This window comes from Xiphophorus couchianus, chromosome 12 (genome assembly GCF_001444195.1).
Source record: "Xiphophorus couchianus chromosome 12, X_couchianus-1.0, whole genome shotgun sequence".
Taxonomy (NCBI): domain Eukaryota; kingdom Metazoa; phylum Chordata; class Actinopteri; order Cyprinodontiformes; family Poeciliidae; genus Xiphophorus; species Xiphophorus couchianus.
Window position 1 is genome coordinate 9,034,590 of NC_040239.1, and position 21,406 is coordinate 9,055,995.

General features: G+C 37.5%; 1 protein-coding gene across 3 annotated transcripts in view; it reads left to right on the top strand.

Annotated features, from left to right (window-relative positions):
• The window catches only part of LOC114154377 (ADP-ribosylation factor-like protein 15), a 106,646-nt gene that overhangs the window by 57,180 nt on the left and 28,060 nt on the right, over nucleotides 1–21,406 (top strand). The window contains exon 5 of one of the 3 annotated variants that reach the window (XM_028033427.1): nucleotides 16,632–16,967. The exons of the other annotated variants lie outside the window; for them this stretch is intronic. Coding sequence (XP_027889228.1) covers nucleotides 16,632–16,700 — 69 coding nt within the window. The 3' untranslated portion in view covers nucleotides 16,701–16,967. Of the gene's footprint in view, nucleotides 1–16,631; nucleotides 16,968–21,406 lie in introns of those variants that run through there. 3 annotated transcript variants of the gene reach the window in all.

Here is a 21,406-nt window from a genome sequence, read left to right on the forward strand (position 1 = left end):
GTCATTTTCATTGCATTTTGGAATCGGTTCACCGATGAGGCTACATGACATCAATATGGAAGTGATTTTTGTTGCAAATACTCCTTCCTTGTCGAGCTCTGTGGATCAGTAGAACCAGCAGCTGCTTTGCAGGTTCTTGTTTCTTGTGAATGTTTGACAAGCACCACCCAAGAAACAAGGTCACATTTTAGCAGGTCTGAATTCTTTTGGCAGCTCTTTTGGCGATGACACGGTTCACAAATGACGCAACCATGGTGACCCTCCCCTCATAGCAACAACTCTGTTCATAGAACAAGGCGGCTTATTTCCCCAAGCAAGCACACATGGTTGGTTTTCCTGGTGAAGTTTTCTGCAGAGCTTCTTGTTCACTTGGGGTGTTTCTGGCGCTCGTATAGACCTGTTGCTGGGAGAGGGTGGCAGTAAGGCTGATGGTAATGGGCCTCACTGGGGCCCTGTGTGCTGCAGCAAGTGTTTTTTAGGAGCAGCGTTTGGTCTGGAGGAGGCAGAAGAAAACGTGGGACCAAAATTCCTTGTTGACATCAATCTCCTGCCGTTGGGGGGCCCAAGGAAGCTGGGGAGGAGTAGAGGGGAGGTCACCCTGTTGATATAACACCTCAACAAAGCAGGTCTGTTTGTGTGGTGGGGGCCTAATGGACTGCACGCATGAGAGGCTCTTGTTTTAGAAAATGCTATCGGTGTCGTGAACAGAGTTAGAGGTCTTTTCGGTTCTGTTGGCATTTGAGTTATCTGAAGAAGAGATAGAAGACAGAATGAAAGTGATGATGCACGCCGTGATGGGTGGAAAAACAATGAACTGAGTCATATTGCTAAATGTGGGAGTCAAGAAACAACAACCCCACAGTGCACCGAGGAAAAACGGTCAAGCTGTAACTTCTAACCTTGAAAGCTACAAGAACAGCCTCATTCCCGGACTGAAGACAGACACCGAAACATTGTCATTTAGATGATTTAATACACTTTTTTTTTCCATTTCCCCTCTCACTCTTTTTTTTTCTTTTTACACTTTTAGTCTTTTACTCTCTCCCTCTCACACACTCATACACACACAGAACGTACAGTAAGTCAATCCAGTTCTTAACAATCCATGTATGCTTTCTGTCATTGTAAAGAAAGCAGTGCCTGGTAGAAATTGGAGCACATCTGTTTTGAGTGTACCAAAACTGAATCTGATGTTACTTATTCATCATGACGGTGTCACTTCATCCACTCATTTGTAGTGGATGAGCTTCGTTTTGTACAAAGGTGATACATTTTTTTTGCAGAATTAAGTCAGTTACAGTAACTTTGTGTTAATCCAATTGATTTTTAAACAATTGTTCCAGCTTTTTGCTTCATTTTGTGTAAAAATCAAATACATTTTTACCTTTTGTACTAACCACTTTTTTGGTCCTCTCAGTGGGAGGGTGGGCAGAAATCTACATTCAAGTAGGCGTGTGCTGGCACAACACTGCTGGTATCATTTGTTTCATATTTGTTCTGTGCCTTCAGCTGATCCTGTGATTAAATTTCCTGATGGAGTAAATATTTTCTTTTGGCTGCTGCTGAAGTCTGTTGAAAGAAGTCAAATCAAGTCATAAGCACATTCTACCATTTGTTTTTTCAAGATCTGCATCGCAAAATTCTGCTGTGGGCTTGAAGCAAAGACTCTGGGACATCCAGTTCTAATGTAAAGCACTTTCCCCATAAATGTTTTAAATGTTTTTTCTATTATTCTGTGCCTTTAGTGCCTCCATGTAGGATTTTTGTGGCATAATGCCTTTTACAAGTTTATATAATCAGTACAACTCATGGTAGATGAATGGAGATATGGCCCATACTTATGCTGGGCAGAGTAGAAAGTATGAACGTGACTTCATCTACAATCTGTGGTCACACATCCATACTGTGGATGTATGAATGTGACACACACATGCTGAAAGGGTGACAGACGGTGGGAAAAGCATCATGCATGTCTTGAATTGCCATCTGATGAGTGGTGAAGTGAAATTTAGCATCTGCACTGACCAGATTAAATCATCTTTGGCTGGATGCCATGCTGCAAACCATTTAGCTCTTTGGTTTAGTACTTAGTTTTATTCTCTTTTAAACACTCTTTTAAATCCATTTCTTTTATTCAAACTGTAAGACTTTCTTTTATTTGTATCTTCTCACATTTAGGTTTCACTATAGTGATTTAGATTAATAACAATTCACAGTCTTGCCTGAAAGGATAGTTGCTTCAAATGTAGAAAATGTTTAAAAATGTGAAAATGATGATTTCCAGACTTTTCTGCTTATAATGTGGGATCTATTCTTTTAATTTAGTTTCAGCTTTTAGTAGATGGTATGCTTTCCTACCAAAAAAATATCCAGGCTTTGATAAGGTTTTGTGAATGCGTGAATCTGTTATGGTCTCTTTAAACAGACATTTGGGGCCACATTTGGAACAAAAACAAGACTGATCACCAAAAGAGCAGGATAGCCACAATCAAACATTTCAGTGACAGCATATTGATCTGGGGTTAGTTCATTTGGCACCTTTAATCAAGGTGGATAAATAAAGATGTCCTTAAAGCAGTTAAGGCTGACCCAGAACTGTTAGGAGCCTATTAATTAGCTGAAGGTGAAGAAGGATTTCATTTTCCAGCAACATAATGAGTCCAAACATGTCCAAATCAACTAAATAGTTGCTTAGTTTATAAAAACCTAGTATTGGACTGGCTAAGCTGAGTCCATAACTGAATCTCAAGAGTTGTTCTAATCATTGTTTTGGTTTGCAGAGCTCCTGCAAAAACTAGTGGGCAAATATTACCAAGTCTAGGTATAGTTTGCTGATAGATGCCCACCAAAGAATGCTGGTATTCTGAAATTGAGTTATATGTTTAACCAAAGTTTTGGTTTATGGGTGTAGTTTAGAAGACTTTGTTTATTTTACTTTTTAAGTTTATCTCTCAGTTCGCAATTTATTTGGTTACACTGAACTCATACCGTATTCTAACAGGAGCCTAGATCCAAATGTTTTATGGCATTAAACTATCTGTTTAGAAATTGACTGGCTATCTACAGGACGTAAAGCTCAGACACTGATGACCTCAGTGTATTGACACCTTTCTTGCATTGTCATAGACTGAGTGGATGTGAGCCGTCCCTTAGAATTTTTTAATTTTTTTTATTGCAGACAGAAAAATGGAATAGAATCTCAGGTGTTACCAACTGTGGACTCTGTTCAGAAAAACAACAAAACTATATGGGGTTCAATGGATTCCCAGGTGAGTGGATATCCCAAGTGTCCCAAGAGAGGATGACCAGAAGAGTGTTGAAGAGTGTGAAGAATAATGGCCACTTCAGGGCCCTTGATGCACAGAGGTCAAAGTCTGGGCAGTGTAGTCTGATAGTGGAGCGTCTGCAGAAAAAGTCTAAGCATCTTGGCTATACACACACTTATTTCTGTTTTGTAGTGGTATTGTAATAGATGATTGCAGTGGAACCCAGATTCAACTGTTTGCAGATTATTCTGGCACATAATTCCACAGTATTTGTGAAAAGTTTCACTATTTGCGTTTTTCCCCCCCTAAAACATGAAAGAAAATTCAACTTGGGAAGTCAAAGTACCTGGGTGCAATGCTCTTGACATACAGTACTATTAGCTGATTTATGCAAAGCAGCCAATCCAGGAGCAGCATTCGTTTACCTTCCTGCTTATTTGGTGTGCCCCCTAGAGCGGCGATAAAGAAGACTGCGAATGTTAGCTTTTGCAGTAGTAAGGCTATAAATAGTGTTGTGTATTATTTATTAATGAAAATAATGATCACCTATCACCTAGGTCTGGGCTGTTTTGTTTGTTTGTACAGTCACTTAAAGCATACATTTTAACATTTATTTTTATTTTCAAAAAACTGATTTCATTTTCAAAGTAATATCTTTTGCTTCTTTTCCCTGTCAACAGTGTGCCATCATAAGCAGGATATGTGCATATAAACAATGAGAGATTTTGGCTACTCCAAAATAATGTCAACATATACTTAATCCAAAGAAAAATTTATATAGGATAAATCATTTTTAACTAGACATTGACCTAAGTGATTATTTACAGAAGTTAAAAGTGGTGGAATATGGAGAGACAAAGTCAGACTCATTCTCTGGAATTACAGCTTGAATTACATGATCAGATTAAACATATAGCAAAAAATTTCCTTTTTACAGTTGCTTTTGCAAAAAGAAAAAGAAATGTAGCATCATTGGACATGCCAATGTTTTTTTGTGTTTTATTATTCCATACTTTTGGCTAGGTTTACTGCAAATGAAATAAAAATAAAATTTCTACAGGTTTTGTATCATGTGGTGGATTTATGTTTGTCTTTCAGACGCTTCCAAACTAATTTAACCAATCAAAGTCTCCTTGACGTTTTCTTGTGCCATTGACTCACTTTCAGAATGCATCATTTGGAAAACTTTATATTTGCCAGCTTTTAATCGCTCTCCCTTTCTTCTTTACTGTCCAGTGCTGCATTGCAAACAGTACATTAAATGGGTATTAATCAAATAGATATTCTTCTGCAGTAATGATCTCAATATGACTGGCAGAAATTACTGCTTACACTTCACCTTCTTGTCTTTACATCACTGTTGAGAATGAGCCAAAAGCAAAGAAAAAAGCTGCAACCACTGCAGTCATTTGACTTTTGACTGATTGGTAGTTGGGCCCTGATGTTTCTCTTTACTGACTCTCACTCAGTGGAGTGTGTTTATAGGCAGTCGGTCTTGATTATCCATTTGTGTACAGAAATGTGAATTAAAGAACTGATAAAATTGTACTTTTAGTGCTTGCGCCTTCTTTTAGTCTAATCTCGGATCCTCAAAGCAGAAAACTTTTTACATTTTTGTATTTAATCTGTAAACATTTACTAAGTTACTTATGTTTTACCATTTCTTTTAAATCTTAAATACTCTTTTGAAATATGTTGATTGTTTGATTTGTTTTTAATGTGGTGAAGGATACACACCTGAGGCATATTTTCATAGTATTCATAATATATCTATTGATGTGATTGAGTATAGCCTTTTAATATTTGAGATTTGACCCCAGTAGGCGTGTATAACTTGCCCTCACCGAAGCTGTCAGTGACAGCTAAGGACGAGGCCACCTTCAGAGATTAAGAAGGTGGCTGGATCATGATGTGGGGAAGTAATATTTAGCCAGCCTTTTTGTCTCTATTATCAGGCTTTCTGAAATGAAGTGGGTGGAGTGGGGGGGTCATGGTGGGCTGGTCCTCACCCTCTGTTTGATCATTGATCTCCATGACCCCATTTGAAGGGTCTTAATCTCTCTGTTGACCTCTTCAAGGATTGTTTTTTAGGTAGGGGTTACAGGGGTGTATGTTGACTGGGAACTATCAGGAGAGTGGGGATGCTGTATTGAAACTCGGGTGGGGGGCTAGCAAGCTTTTCTACTTGAGTGGAGACGGAGACATGCAGTGAGTCTGGAGGATGTGTGACTTCACACCTGTTTTCAAATGTAGAGATCCCGGCAAAATACTTAATATTAAATCAAATATGTGTATTTTATAGCGATGTTACTGCAATATCTGAGTTTTGTGTTGTATTTGTAATGGGCCGACTTATATATGTTCAAGCCTTTGCCTTTCCTGATCATCCAGCTTAATTCATGGTTATACCTTGGCACAGCAGTTGTCTTGTTGGCCATGAGAAATGGCCTCTTGGCTTTTTTCTCTTTTTTGCCTTCGCTTGAGATTAGGAACTGCAGTCCTTGTTTTAAACTTTACATAAAATCTGCATGTATTTAACACCTGTTAGTAGAAGAACAGTCTATAGATGGAGTACATTCCAAATTCAACTCTAAATACAAAGATTGGGCACATGTGTAACTATTTAGCCATTTGTATGTCTATCAACCATTTTGAAATATTTACTACCTCTGTGCTTAACCTTGCAAAAACTTGTGAAAAAGGAGAAACTTTCAGACTTGTTGCTGTCTCTGCTTATTGGGACATGCATGTGGTGCTTAGTGGGCGCCACATGCAGACTGCTACACAATTGGGGTTTTTGCATAACTGACTGAAATGACTGGACATGCGCCACAAAACAGTGCATGGTTGTGCACATTTGTGAACAAGATGCCATTTGTAAGCATAAATCTAGAGATTGGCTTTCCCTAGGTTTATAGTTTGGAGGATTGCAAAGATGATTTATAAAGACATTTTAAGATTGTTTTTCTTTGTTTCTTAATGCTAAGAGTTCCTTTGAGCATCATGCAAATGTCTAACTCTGACCATAAAGAAGGTTTAACGTTCATTTTACTATATAATCCTTATCTTCAGAGGATAACTGCTCTGTCTGTTCCCTGGGCTCTAACTAAATGTTGTGACAAGACAGACGGACTGCACCTTTTATACACATCTGCTCTACAGTAGAGGTCTGGCTTTTTGCACAGTCTGGAAAGGGCTGGAATGTCAGTATTTTCCAGGTCTGGGGGAAAAAAATAAGAATATGGGGAAAATATTTGTATTTTCACACTTTATTTTCTCTCTGATGTCTAAATATTATTTCCTTCCATACCTCCTTTGTTCATTGTGTCCTTTGATTCTTCTTCCCTCCCTTTGTTCTTAATTACTTGTTCCTTGTGTACTTATTTGTTTACTTCCTTAATTTCTTTTCTCTCTAAAGCCTTTCCTTTTTGGTCTTTAATTTATTTATTTGTACCATTTATTCCTTATTCCCAAGACTCTTTCAATCTGTTTTTGTGTTCTACCTGTCTTCCTGACTTTATCTTTATTATCTTCATGGCTTCCTAGCATCTTTTCTTTGTACTTTGTGCCCTTGTGTCTTGCTATGTTTCACTCTTAAATCCCACAAACTGTAGAAAATGTGGAGATTCACTCCTTTGGATGTCTAAGAAAATCTTTGTCATTGGCTTTATGTGCAGCATGGTAATATTTTACTGTACAACAACAACAGATTGAATGCTCCCTCCTCTTTATCAACTCACATGCTTCACATACTTCTTTTCTAATCACCTTCACTCCATATCTTCATTCAATACAACTGCACTGAAGGACGCATACAGAGACTTATGGGTTTTTCGAAATAAAACCACACACACATTCTACTCACCAATACTGCCAGTAGCAGTATTACACCAAATGCATACTGCCACATTGGGGTTCGACCTCTGAACCAATCCACTTTTGGGTAACAGCCACAGGGCAAGAGGTCAGAGGCTGATTGATGTATGTGGGGAGTGCATGCTGGCCAGTCTGTTCTTATTCAATAGACATGCTTCTATATATTGCTTTGCTAAAGAAGTTCATGCTTGTTCTGAAATAAAGATGTCAGACTGTCACTGTTTGTTGTCTCAGGAATTGTTAGAGATCATGTTCACCTTCATGCAGGTGAAAGTTGAGGGAGGTCTCAACTTTTTTTGGGACCTCCCTCCCAAGAAAAGTCGTGATTTTGATTTGAGTAGTCCAAAATATGTTATTGCTAATTGATATATCACATGTAATATTTAACTGATCATCTGATCAACTGATCAGGTAATTTTCTTGTGGGAAACTATTATTTTCATTTGTATGTTTTGGTCAGTGGCTGTGCTTCTATGCTACAACATGCAGCAAGATGTACTGTATCAATTTCAGGACTAGCATAAGATAAATTCAGTAGTGAAGTACCGTTCACTGTGCTTTGTCCTCTCATTTTTCAGTTTGGGTTACACTTAATCTGAGAGGTTTGGAAAACAAGGATAACCGATTGTACGCAAATCATCAGTTACTTGCCAGTACTTGTAGGAAAATGGAGGAAAATACTTATCATATCATTCTTGTACATACGTTTCCATATGTATATGTAATTTTGGTTGCACATAAATGTCTGATTTTATCAGGAAAACCGCATGTATAGCCGCCATCCATTTGATTTTTGTTTCTCTGCTTCAAATTGCAGTTGTGTATTACAGGTTATTGTGGTCATTATGGTTTCCTTTCTCAGGATCTATCATTCCCAGTACAATAACAGCTGATGATAAGGTGTTGGAGATGGCGGTTAATCAGAGACTTTCATGTAGATTGTGAACTTTTTCCTTTTTGGGCTGTTTTTTGAGAAGACATACCATGACAGCAGGAAGAGCCTGTGTAGAAGAGTTGGAGATGTTTTCGTTTGAGAGTCTTTGATATTCAAGCCAGATAATTAAGTCACTCTTTTAACTTGTCTCCTCTTTAAGACCTCCAGATATGCCTGAGTGTTGTCAGACAAGGTGTGTTGCAACACGCTTGTCTATGAGCAGCTGTGCGGATGTCCTCATTTTTGCATGGAAGTGCACATCCGTGGAAATCAAACAACTTCACACTGATAGACTTTTTCTAGAATAGTTTTTCTGCTCAAACACACAGCATTTTGCTTTGTGGTCGATTTCCAGCTCACCCTCAGGTATGCAGCTGCACTCCGGCTAAACCACAAGTGAGTAACTTTATACATAGAACCTGCGGTTTACTTCTTCGTTGTCTTCAGCTGGACAGCTTTTTTCTTAAAGAAAATACTTAACTCCCACAAATTCTCTGGGAAGGAAACAATAAAAAATTAATTTGTTGTGACGAAGAAACCCACTGTAATGGGTGAATTGTGATCATGACAGATGGAACACTTCCTGGCTGCTTGTTTTGAGAGGAGATACTGATCTTGAATAGTGTTACCTTAGAAACTGTAGCCAGGCACAGAGATTACCCTGAACGGGCTGAAGAAAAGCGAGAGGGCTAAGGGAAACACAAGGCTGCAAATGAGAATGGGTGTTGTGGAGGAACATCAGTGCCCTAGACCTCCCCTTCTGCTTATCTCTCTGCCCATCGTCTGGCTCTCTTTCATCCACACGCCAATTGTATCCAGGCCGCAGGGTTTTCACTCTTCTGTTTTTTTCTTAAACCACCTCTGTGTGGCAGGCATGTATGAACGCAGCCTTTTCAAGCTGTGACATAAGTGCTGAGAAAATGATGGACAGCTGCTTTTAATTTATTTTGAGCTCGTTATAGTTTTTCTTAAGATGTGCTCAACATTTTGTACTTTTAGAGTGAGCGGCCTCTAAAAGCCAAATACTGTCTGCAGCTGTTTACTGTACTCATTTTCTAGGCCTCATTATCCTCACCTTTCAGATGTATGTATGGTTTCATGCATTTGAGCATTTTTTTTTTATCAGCATGCTCATAAAAACTATTTGTTGCTAGAAAATAATCTTGCCAGTTCTCTAAAAAAAGTTTTCAATCTCACTGAGACTTTTAATGGATAAATAAAAGATACAGTGCTCTTTTCCTAAGTCTGTAAAGCCGTTAAAGGGATATAACAATATGCTTGCCAATTAATGCCTCAGATGGTTCTGGTCAGTTCACTCCATCGTCAGTTCTTACCCATTCATATGTCTGTTTCATATTCTGAGGTGCTTGAAGAGGACTGGAGCTGTTAGGCTGGTAAAATATTTAACGAGGTCTTAGAAGAATTTTGAAATCAACTATGCCATTGTGTGAATTATAGTCTAAAGCTGGAGATTCAGAACTCCAATATGCCCATGTCCAGCTATCCAAGCATATTCTCTTTGAAAGCAGACTGCAAAATGCTAATTAAAAGTCCCTAAAAATCTTGAAAAGGACCCACAGGAAGCTCTCGCTACTATTTATGTGAAAGTACATGTTTTCACTTACATCATGGGAGGTGTTTAAGAAGGAAAACTCTCTAAGAAAAACTTGAAGAAAGCAAAAGTTTACTTGAGGGAACATAGACAAAAATCAGGACCTATAGAATAATGTTCTTTGGGCAGTTGAATCTTAAATTAAAGCAACTTTGGAAAATAATCTTATATAATTTTTTAATTATATAGCTAGAAATGTAATTGGATGACATCCCAGTAAATCCACCAAGGACTGGTTGAGAATTTGGAAATAGGAAGTCATTTTCACAGTCAAAACTTAAGAGATTTACACTTTTGAGACAGTGTGGGTTGTTTAAAATAGGCTGTGCATATGAGAAATGCTTTAAGCATCTCACAGCTGATGGTGAGGACTGAGGCCAACGTTCCTCCAACCACAATCAGACTGGTAGATGGTTACAGGAACTGATGTGTTGGTCAAAAAAAGGTGAGACTAGCAGAAACGGTTTCTTAGCTATAGCAAAAACTTCTGCCACAGCCCAGAGAGACCACAAATATAACAAATATGCACAACGTCTTTGACTTGTATGCTACCAAAATGTTGCAACAGTAACTTGGTAGTATTACAATTTCCTGTACTATTCACATGCCAATTGCACTGAAACAAATTCACTCCCCTCAGCATAACAAATGTTTAAAGTCACTGACACAGCAGGGTGTTTGGAGCATTTTTTAAATTAAATATGCAAATAATCATTGGACAATATGGGGCCACTGATAAATGGAGCATTGAATTCTCTATCCAAACTGGTCAGTATTTTGAAAACTAACATTTTCACAAAATCTACTTCCTTACTTCATGTTTAGAACCATGTCAAGAGTGTTTTCGGATACATCCTTAGAAGTTACAGCTTTACACACTGTTTGCATTTCTTCATGCTACAACTACTTCCAGATGTTGTCCTACTGTACTATACCCACAGAGTATTTTTTGTCCCTAAATACAAGGAATCCTCCTTTGGGTTAGATTTCCCCTAATAAAGTCACTTTATTTAACTATGTTTTTCATCTCTTCAAAAGACTTTAACATGGGAGCCCCTCAATCAGGTATCCTGGATAAAACATTAGGGGTCCGAGCCTCACAAACCAGCCTGGACCCTGACTTAAAAAAGGCAAATGACAGCGGAGGATATACGACTATGTCTTTTTATAGAAACCATGAGTTAAACCTAGCAGGCCCATTACAAGACCAACTCTTCCTTAAGATTATGATCTGTCTTTTCAGTGACATTCAGACCGGAGTTTCCCCTCCTAAATTAGTAGCATCTGCTTCTTTGATTTCAGTTAAATACCGCTGGGTCAGTAAAATGTCCTGCAACTTCATCATGTAAAGTTTTTTTCTGTCATTAGTGATTTCACGAAAACTCCTTGAATACTTTAAGCCATCAACTGCTTTCTGAAAATCTTCATTTTCTCATTCATTCATCAAACATCTCCTCCCTTGTGATAGCAGCTATAATAGATCTGCCGGCTTGTCAGGTAACATCAGCGTAAAGCTGGTGCCATGTGATGCCCTCGGCGGCTTGCCAAAAGCTAATTGTGCTAATTGGCAATCGCCAATCCTGTAACGAGGCTTTGAAGGACAACCCACCGACACAGATGAAAGCGCTAAGATTTGTCCTGTGTCAAGGACTTGTTGGTAATCTGTGCGTCTGCTGACCCAAAGGCCAGGAGGGCTGGATTGTGATGAAGTTTGTGTGGAAATGGATGGAGATCTAAGAGAAACCCTGCCTTATGGGTGTTCTCAGAAACTCTGGGCTAAATTTATAATTTTTTTAAAAGTTTCCCCTTTAAAATTGTGAAATGCAGACTTGTTCACTAGAGTTTTTTGTCTCTCTTTTTTTTTTTTTTTGGTCAGAGCTTCTTCATGTGACACTGTTTGTTGTTTTAAGTAGTATTCTCTTTTAGGTGTAAAGGTTTAGGTTTACGCTTCACTCAGTTTGCAACCAAGTAACAGTGGCTGCAAACAGTGGTGTGTCCAGACTCCAAAGTGATAGATGATCCCAGAAACCAGACAGAAACTATCCCAAGAGCTTTACCAGTCACTAGGTCATTTTACTTTTGCAGCTTTAGTTGTCTGATAGCCTTAACTCGGAGTGCAGGCTGGAGGGGCCATTTGGTGCACAGTGCGACAGAGAATCGGTTTAGAAACCAGTGAACATATGTATTACTGTGTCCTTTTATCTGTTTGATAGCATTTACAAATAAAAACTTAGTCATTTTTTGAAATGTTTTGGAATCTATTTAGTAAAAGTCTGGCCGTAAAGTATTGAGTTGGTCATTCAATTAATTTGACTTCAAAAATTATTTACAGTAGTTGACAGGCGTTTCCATTTCCAATCTGTTTAGTAGTATTTCAGTTCAAAAGTAAAGTTACTAATTTGGACCAATATTTGACCAATATAAGAGTGTAATAACCTCTAGAAAATACTCCTCCAGTATCAAAGTATTTTCAGAAGGTAAAGAAAAATTTTTCTCACAATGTAGTTGCTTTAAATTAAAAGAACTATTGCTACTGCTGAAAGAGATAAATAAACAATACTTAAACGCATGGTTATATATTGTTTGCTCAATCATCTGGTTTTCTCTGTACTGTATGGGTTGCTTGTTTATTAAATGCATCACAGAAGCCTCAGCCTAACCCGACCATCAAGCAAGTAATTCTAGCCCGACAACGCCCGAACTTCAGGTTGGGCTCAGGTCATAAATCTAAGCAAAAATCCACATGGAAGTATTTGGCCGGTTGCATGGGTTTCGCTGACTGTTGATACTTTAGCGACATATTTTATTATTATTTTTTTCTTAATTTAGATTTTAAAACACACGAACAGTGGCTGGATAATGGTGAGAACATATCCAGCCATGTTTGTTTTATTAATGCTCTGCAGCCTTGGAGATTGTGTAGGACCCGAGCTGGGACTTATTGTGACTTTAAATGACACTCAAGTACTTTATGCTGCTAATCCAAACTGGTATGTGAAATTTCATTCAGCTATGCAACTCTAATGGACATTGGGGAAAATAGATCAGACCTTGCTGATAGATGGTGGCTGAGAAACGTGTTATATATATTTTTTACTTTTATATTCTAATGACCTTTCCTCAGATATTGCCATTCAGGGTCTATTTCAGTTTCTCTTTATCCGTCTGTTCAATAGGCAGATATCCAGAGGGGGTTTTGCAATCCTTAATAATCTTGCGGCTTTGTATACTTTGCAGTGTTTGACTGAAACCGTGTTACATTTCATCTCAGTTTAAACAAAACAATAGAACTGTCAGTTATCTGAAGGACTGGGCTCGTTTTCAAGAGATTTAATTAAAATGTTTGATCTTAGTGACTGAAATGAATTTGACTAGTTTTCTGTACACGATTATCAAGTGTGAAATCCAATATGACATTATCATATGCATTTTTTTTTCCAATTTGTTGACATTTGTGGATTCTGTCTGGAACATGATACCTTTCCATATATTGCATTCTTTTTGGTATGATAATATATTTACACAAATTTAAGTCTTGAATATAGTTTTTATTGTTATTTTACACTTCAGCAGTTAAAAACATTGTTTTGTTTGAATTATTGAAAAAGATCTGCCCTTTAAGTTTTATACACTTGCATGTTGGCGGGGGTTAAACTCACCAGAGCCAGAAACCAAATGAATGCACCGAATACTTGGCAATTCTCTCTTCTCCAGTGCAATGTAGCTACATGAACATGTAAACTGTCTGAGTTTTGCAGACATTGCTGCAGGGCAGAGGGAATTACACTGTCACACAGAGGATATGGAGCTGCTGTGATATCCTCTTGGCACATAGTTGAAGACCATCCAGGTGGAAACTGGTATGCTCTGCCAGGAGCGAGGAGAAGAGTGAGGTAGCTGCGTGGGAGGTGCTCATCTGCATCGGCAAGCAATTTCTTTTATGTGAACTGGAATACTGCCTTATCTGATGTAGCTATCGAACACATCTAAGGATTACGAGGTTAGGAGTGAGGGCAGTAAATGTTTTGGAAGTTTACATGCATGTAATTAAGAAAAGTTGTAACCTATCTACTAAAATGGTTTATAATTGGGTTATAAAGCATCACCGTATAGTCAAAAAGGGCTTAATAAGGTCCTCATCTGGTTTTAAGCCTTAAAAATCTTGTTGTTCTGGAAGAATTTTAACTAAAATTATTTACATATGTTTGAACTAAGAAACTCGTAGGTATTTTTGTTTACATCCCACCTTGTTCCACGGTGGCCAATCTAAAAATTCAAGACCTGGAAAGCAAAACAAGCTCTATTTAAATGTGATATTATGCAGCCTAAACTTGAAAGTTGCTGATTAATAAGACTACTGGATTGTAATATTGATAGTATTAAAAGTAATATTTGATAACAGGCTGGAGAACTACAAACATAGTTTTACCGCAGGTTTGCTCATTTTTAAGAAATAATTCATTTGTGAAAATCATTTACAAGATTTCACTATATGGCGGCTTGGATGATTTATATTATATACAGAATTGCTGGGGATTTTCTGCCTTTACAATTTCATACTTTTCAGTTTAGCGTTTTTCATTGTACCCAACCTTTTGGGGTTTGAAAAGGAGTCGTCGGCCATGAAACATTTGTACTGATTCTGTGGATGTGTTATAGCCGCTTTCAAAATCTGTTCCAAAGTTGGAACTTTTGAATATTTTTTTATGTTTAGACTTCAATGCAGCTGAAGGCATGAATAAGTGAACTGGTTCTAGTTGACCCACAGTCGCTCTAGCTACTTGGTGATCATTTAACAGTGGGATGCTGCAGTTTTATGAGTCTTGACAATATCTACGGTTCTCAAAAATCAAATGTCTCCACACTGGTCCTCTGCAGGGACCTCTTCAATGTATTTTTGTTGACAAATTATCTGGGAACCATTGTCGTGTACTTAGGCTATACATTGGAATACCCCATTCTGTAAACTAACAGCTTCTCTGATATCAGAGTGACGTGGATAAAAGGAGAGGTTACATTTCATCCAGGTAAATCATGGTTCATATTTAAATTACAAAACCTAACTGTCATTTGGTTTTTGGAGGATGAACTATACATTGTGCATTTAATTTATTTAAAAAAAGAAACTCTTCTGTAAGTAAGCGACTCTTACAGAAGTGAGTTTACAGAAATTTAACGTGTTTACAAGTTTTCCATAAATATTATTTACCAACAGAAGGCTACTAAAATTTGTCACTTGGCTCAAACAGCCGCAATTATTGTAAATCACGTGTCAAATAAAAATCTTGATTAAATCTTTATTTAGCTGTGGACAGCTAAATAAATCACACAAGAGGTCAGTATTTTCAACTAGGGGTTTTCTTTAGAAATCCTTATCACAAGCCTAATAAGCAATTAATCAAATTTGTACCAAATGATTAGATTACAAGTATAAAATTGTAGAGGGATCTGACATAATAAATTGAATAGTTCATTCAGAGGCAAGGAAAGCTATTCTTGTCAATTAAATAATTCATTTAGAAGTACAAATAGATTTAAGCACACATGTTGCATGCTTTTGTCAATTTGATTAAACTTCTAAGTAAGCACTCAAGATAAAATGAATGACAAAGTTGGACATCTTTTTTTTTTTTTTTTACTTTTTAGTTATGGCTTCAAGTTTTGCTACATGTCAAATAGCTTTCTAGCATTTGTGAATCACTGCAGTTTTGCCATGATAGAAGCCACTCCTCCCCGGAGGTTGCTACATCTGAGGTCAACTTGGAGCATTTCTGCTTTTGCTTCAGTTTTTTAAAAGGCTCTCTGAAGCCCCAAGTGGAGCTCATCCAAATTTCTGCACTTATTGCTAATGGCAATCACTTAAACAAAAGCTGCAAAATTCTACTGCCAACACCATACTAATGCCAACAAAGCTACAGAAAATACTGTTGATGATTTTGTGCTGAGCATCTTGAACAAATATCACAGTTTGTCCTGATGTAATCCACTTCTTAATCAGAAACAGCACTCTTTTACTCTCATATGGCCTGAAAACCTGGTAAACAAATTTAGCCAACCTGTGTGCAGACACGCTTAATGGCTCTGACAAATTTCTCCCAGAAATGAAGATATGTTGCCGATAGGATTTGGAAACCAGGTGTCTGAATGCCACAAGGCCGCCTGGGCATGATTAAAGCCGGAGTTTTATCTGAAACATTCTTCAAGCGAGATAACGTGTCATGCTACAGGGATTACTGAACCATACTGACTATTGGTTTCTGCTCTATGAATCTGAATGCCTTTTACCTTTCTCCACATCTTTTTCAACTTCAAAAAGGCTAGTACTGTCATGTACATTTTGATTAGACACAAATTAAAAATGTTTAAACAGAATTTCAGTGTGGTCTGCTTGCATATGGTTGTTGTTTTCAGTTGGCCGGCACACATGGACCCCACACATTCCACGGGTTGAAAATGTGATCTGCCTCTGGTTACACTACTTGTATAATCATTGATTCATCACACCATGTGTGTTTACTCAAATTATTTGTGTTGTGATGTCTGGATACTGTTTGGATCATTGGATCATTCTTCACGTCTGATTGAGACCCCAAAAGGTGAGCGTGGAGGTGGGGGGGGGTTGCCCAGAAATTCTGTTGACATTTCTATTGGGACCCACTTATGGATAAAAGCAAACAAAGGCATTAAAAAATAAATTACAGCCCTAATAATTTGACTACCTTTAGTCACTTATGATAAAGTGCAAGGAATAATGATAAAATAAGGATAAGAACTTCTTGATCAGTCTGATGTAATTGCAAATTTAAATCATTTGAGGTGTTTAGTTCTGAGCAACATCGTCTTTATTATGACTATGACTAACTCATTGAAATTATTGCCAGAGACGTCTCAGAGTGTTGCATAGGGCAGTATAACTGTTCCAGCTCATTTTGTGTGTTAATAGCAACAGTTGACAGATGAATCCCCTGGGCTGTCTCTGCCACATGAGACAATCCTCCCCAGCTTCCTGTGATCTGGATTACCCCCTCCAAGAGGATGACGACATGAAAGAATACTATAACACTATTATTGTAAAATAAATTTTAACGTGGAGTTATTGAACTTCACCGCATCAAACGGAACGTTATCTTTTTTTTTTTTTTGCAGCGACAATAACAACATTGATGTTGCATTTCCACTGTTTGAGTGCCTATAGGAAGCATGTTATTACATGTTCTCTTATCTGATTTATAACTCTGATTAATTCAATACAATTTATTGAAACTTCTCAAACCCTGAAGGTGACTCTGTCTCTTTTCTTTTCTCTTTTCTTGAACCACATGAATGGAATAAGACAATAATGTTTGGCTGTTTTTGTAATCGATCCTCATGCTGCAGCTAGATATGACGTGATATGAGATCCTTGATGGCCTGGAATAAAAGCATTTAAAACAAAGGTGTTGGACATAATTTAACAGATTTTTTAAAGTTATAACAGAAAAGCAATTTTTAATACAGCTGTTTGAATAATTCTTATCAGAGGTAAAAATGAATCACCCTTCTTTCTGCTAGCTGTCTAGAAATGTACAGGTTGGATTGTTGGGGCACTGGAAATGTGGCTTTAGTTGTAGGACTTTTAGCTGTAGGAATGGTATCACAGATACTTTGCTGCTTTTCTTTCTTTCTTTCTTTTTTTTTTTTTTTTACAGGCGAAGCTAAAACTATTTCACCTGAGGAATTCTGGGACCATATTTACAGACAAAGAAGTTTTTTTTTATATATCTTAAATTAAAAATGTATGCATTTTTATACAGTTAATTACTGCCCAGAATATCTGTACACTCTAACGATTAATCAATTACTAAATTAGTTAACAATTATTTCAATAATCTATTTATCAGGATTGAGACCATAGCTTTTAAGACCTTGGTCTACATTGATAGTGATCCATGTCCAGCAATAACCACTGCCTCTGCTCTGAATCACACACTGAATTGCTAAAGTAAAGGTAGTTAGTTTATTGCAAAGTTCATCTACGCTCATGGCTTTCAGTCCACCTTGTCTATTTGCAAAGGAAAAGAGAAACACTTAATCAAAAGCGGAATTCCTCCAGTTTACTTTTGCCAAAAATCCTAGGATTACAATCATTCAGTAATGTGATAAAAATGGCTTCTTCCCAGAATCTTTCCTCTCTGGAGAACTATTCCATTCTGTTTGTCGAAGCTGAAATTGTGTGAACCATGCAACCCGGCCACCCAGCTCCAGTGTCCTCGTCTGTCCCTGTCAAGCCTGCCCTCCCCTCTGCTTCCCTCCTGCGGTGCCCTTTCTGAGGGCCAGCTTCCCTGAACCCAAACAACAGCACCATTTGTTCTGCCAGGGCTGGGAATGTACTCAGCCATTTTTCACTGCATCTCTGCCAGCCCTAGTAGATGCCAAACCCGTGGGCCCGAATGTTTCCTCCCCCTCTTTTTTCTGTGTTGTATGTGTTTATCTAAATATTTTTCTGTGGAAAATGTTATTGAGAAATTTAGATTCGGTATTTTCGATTAAAGTTCAGTGTTTTTTTTGTTTTGATAGTACTGTTTTTACTTAAATCGATATTTATGATTTCCTACGCTTGTAGGATTTTGAACCTTATTTATACCAATTAAAAGATCTATAAAGCAGTTAAACTCTTCAACTTGGCGTTCATTTTATAGAGTTGTAGGTTTATGGAAAGTGGGAAAAAAAATATGACATGTTAAATTTTATTGCCTTTTTTGGCAAGTTCTTTAGAGTCTCAGTGTATTTAAAGCATTCAAGAACCTCTAAATGGTTCCAGGGGAAAAATAAGTCACCTTCTATATTTTCGTGTACATTATTCTATACTTTGCCATTGCCAAACTACAACATGTTTTATTATTTCATTTTTTACATTTCTGTTATTTTTAACCTGAGCCAAAAAAACAAGCAATGAATATATTTTCAGCTACTTGCATCAAGACCGCCACTGCTCATTGAAGACAAACAGGCCATGGATGAAATGTAAATGCCTCATTGCCCAGCGGTCCTCTATCACTGTTGAGTGAGAGACGGATGGGTGAGATTATGTAAACACAGGGTTGGGGTCCAAGCTTCTTCTCGCAGTGTGGAACCACCGTGGAGCTCTTCAGACTGCCGTTGAAGGACTTAAAGAAAACAAAAGTCTCTGATGGCGATCACTCAGTCTGAGAGATCCGGTTGTAGCCATTACTTCAAGCAGTCCTTGATGATGAGTCGCTCACTCAGAAAAACAGACATTAGAGTAAATCTCATCCATGCAAAAAAAGTTTTCATGCATTTATCTTGTTAAATTTGAGTTAATTATTTTTGATTTTAATTACTCAAGTTTTCAGAGACTTGTTTTAGTCTATTTTTAGAGATCCACTAGGAAATCAGAGAGGTTTCGTCTAGGATCCCATTATTTTTACTTCAGTGAACACACTATATAGAGCTACCAGGTTGCACTGACATGTCGACTCTTCAGTGTGTGCTTTTTTGAGGCGGTTTCATTCTGGCTGCAAGAAAGAACAACACTTTTAGCAGGTACCAGAAAGGCTGGAGGAAGTACATCTGTTTCATCCTTTGAGTCGTCAACATCTTTTTGGAAATGGACTGGATTTCTAAATGTTAGCAGCTCTGTTAAAGTCTTCAGGAAATCCAGACTTAGTAAAGCTACCATATTTTTCATTAATTACAGAAGCTAAGGCCGGTTTGATATACCAACCCTTAATTTTTTATTTTATTTTAAAATGCTAAATTTTGTTTTGTAAATTTTGTATTATACTGAACATATACTATTGCTGATGTTGGCTTATTTACAACTCAGATACTGGGTTTGACTTTTAAAACCCTGAGCATCTGCTCTTATACTTTCAATATAAATAGTCATGACAGATGGGTAGAAAGAAATGTTTTGAAGGCTGCATTTTTGTCTTTTTGTCTTATTTTCAGACAAATCAGAATCGACCAAATTCAGAGATTGGAAAGTCAATTTTACTGCAAAGTTCTGATTAGAGCATCTGTATTTTTTTTATTGTTATTACTTTTTACAATAAATAAAAATGTCCTAACTCAGACAAGCAAGTTGCGTACTGAGTGTGACAAACGGGACGACAGAGAGTCGGCTTAGGAGGGCTTCCTTGGCTGAGCAGAAAGAATGTAGATCAAGGAGTAATCGGCTCTATCTGCTACATTAGCCATGAATGAGGTGTGAGCACATGAAGGAAGTCTTAGAGGATGCACCCCAGCCTTACAACTCAAAGAAAAGGTTTTAGTACTGCTCTCTTGTTTCCATTAATGATTGAGTTTTTATTTGTTTTGCTTCATTTTTAGCTTTTTAATTTTGCCATGGATCATTTATGACACATAAACAAACGTTTGACCATCAAAACAAGTCTGCCATTAATTTCTTGTGAAGTTTGGCTCATTTTGTGATTATTTTGTTTTAGATCTCTTTGAAACCTTCAAATCAAAATCACATTCAGATGAAGATTCAGTGTGTACCTTTCAGCTCTATAAAGTTTTATATATTTAAATATGAATATATCTTCTAAACAACTTAATTTGATCCTTGCACTCCATCTCTTTCCAATTTTAGAACCAAGAGGCCCTTTTAATAGGGATCTCCCTGCTAACGTGTCCAGACTTGTTGTACACTTTTGCCTATGCCCCCTGTAAATCACAGCCATGTCTTTGAAGGGATATGGTCATCTTTCAAGCAAACCTGGAAATGCAATTCTCTGGGTCTTATTCTTGTCAACAGTTACCATGACAGATATCTTAATATAGTTATGTTCGAGCTGCTTGCGACTTTTTCTGTAGTCGTGATGCCATGTAAACAAGATGAGTGTCCCTGACCCCAGTGCCCCATATTTGTGTCGCTCTTGCATTTATCCAGAACCCCAACAGGACAGGGTATATTTCCCAGTTTTTGCTAACGCTGTTATGACATGCAGCACAGACCAACTTCTACATGTTCATAAGGTATTGAGAACCTAAATGATCTCATCTCCCCCTTTTTTGATTCTTTTTAAGCTTAACATGATTTGTTGAATGAAATTGGCCTGCAGACCTTAAACCAGTATGTTATATTGTTCTTGCGACATTTAGTAATGGTGTTTCCACTTTATCAGTCAATCATTTAATTAATAAATCAATCACGTTTATTTGCATGGCACATTTCAAAATACTTTACATTATGAAAAGCTAAAAATGTTAGAACAAACGGTTAACAATTGAAACATTACATTTTGCCAAGTTCTGTCATTTCACATCTAAATGTTAATAAGTGGTTCATTTAGTAACTCTTAACAGGTGGGTTTTTAGTCTAGATTTAAAGGGAATCGGTGTTTTAGCTGTTTTACACTTTATGTACTCTGCATAATTATTGTTGCTGCAGGTATATCGTTTTTGTGTTTCTGCAAAATGAAGTTTTTCCGCTGAGGTATCTGAAGTTATAATAAAAGAAATAGCTCTGTGTGGCGTCCGTTGATTTGGTCTGCCTTAATATGCACCTAGACATGCTAAGATATTTTGTTCTGCACTGCAATTCAATGTTGGCTGCAGACAGTATTGTGTGGGACTTGGCAGACACCCCCTGAAGCGTCTTTTGAAAAAGGTTACCTTGTTTGCCCCTGAGCTATTTTCGCTCTGCCTTTCTGTCTGGACTTGCCGAACTGTGAAAAAACTCCTCACAAACCTTTCCTCCTCTTCCCCGCC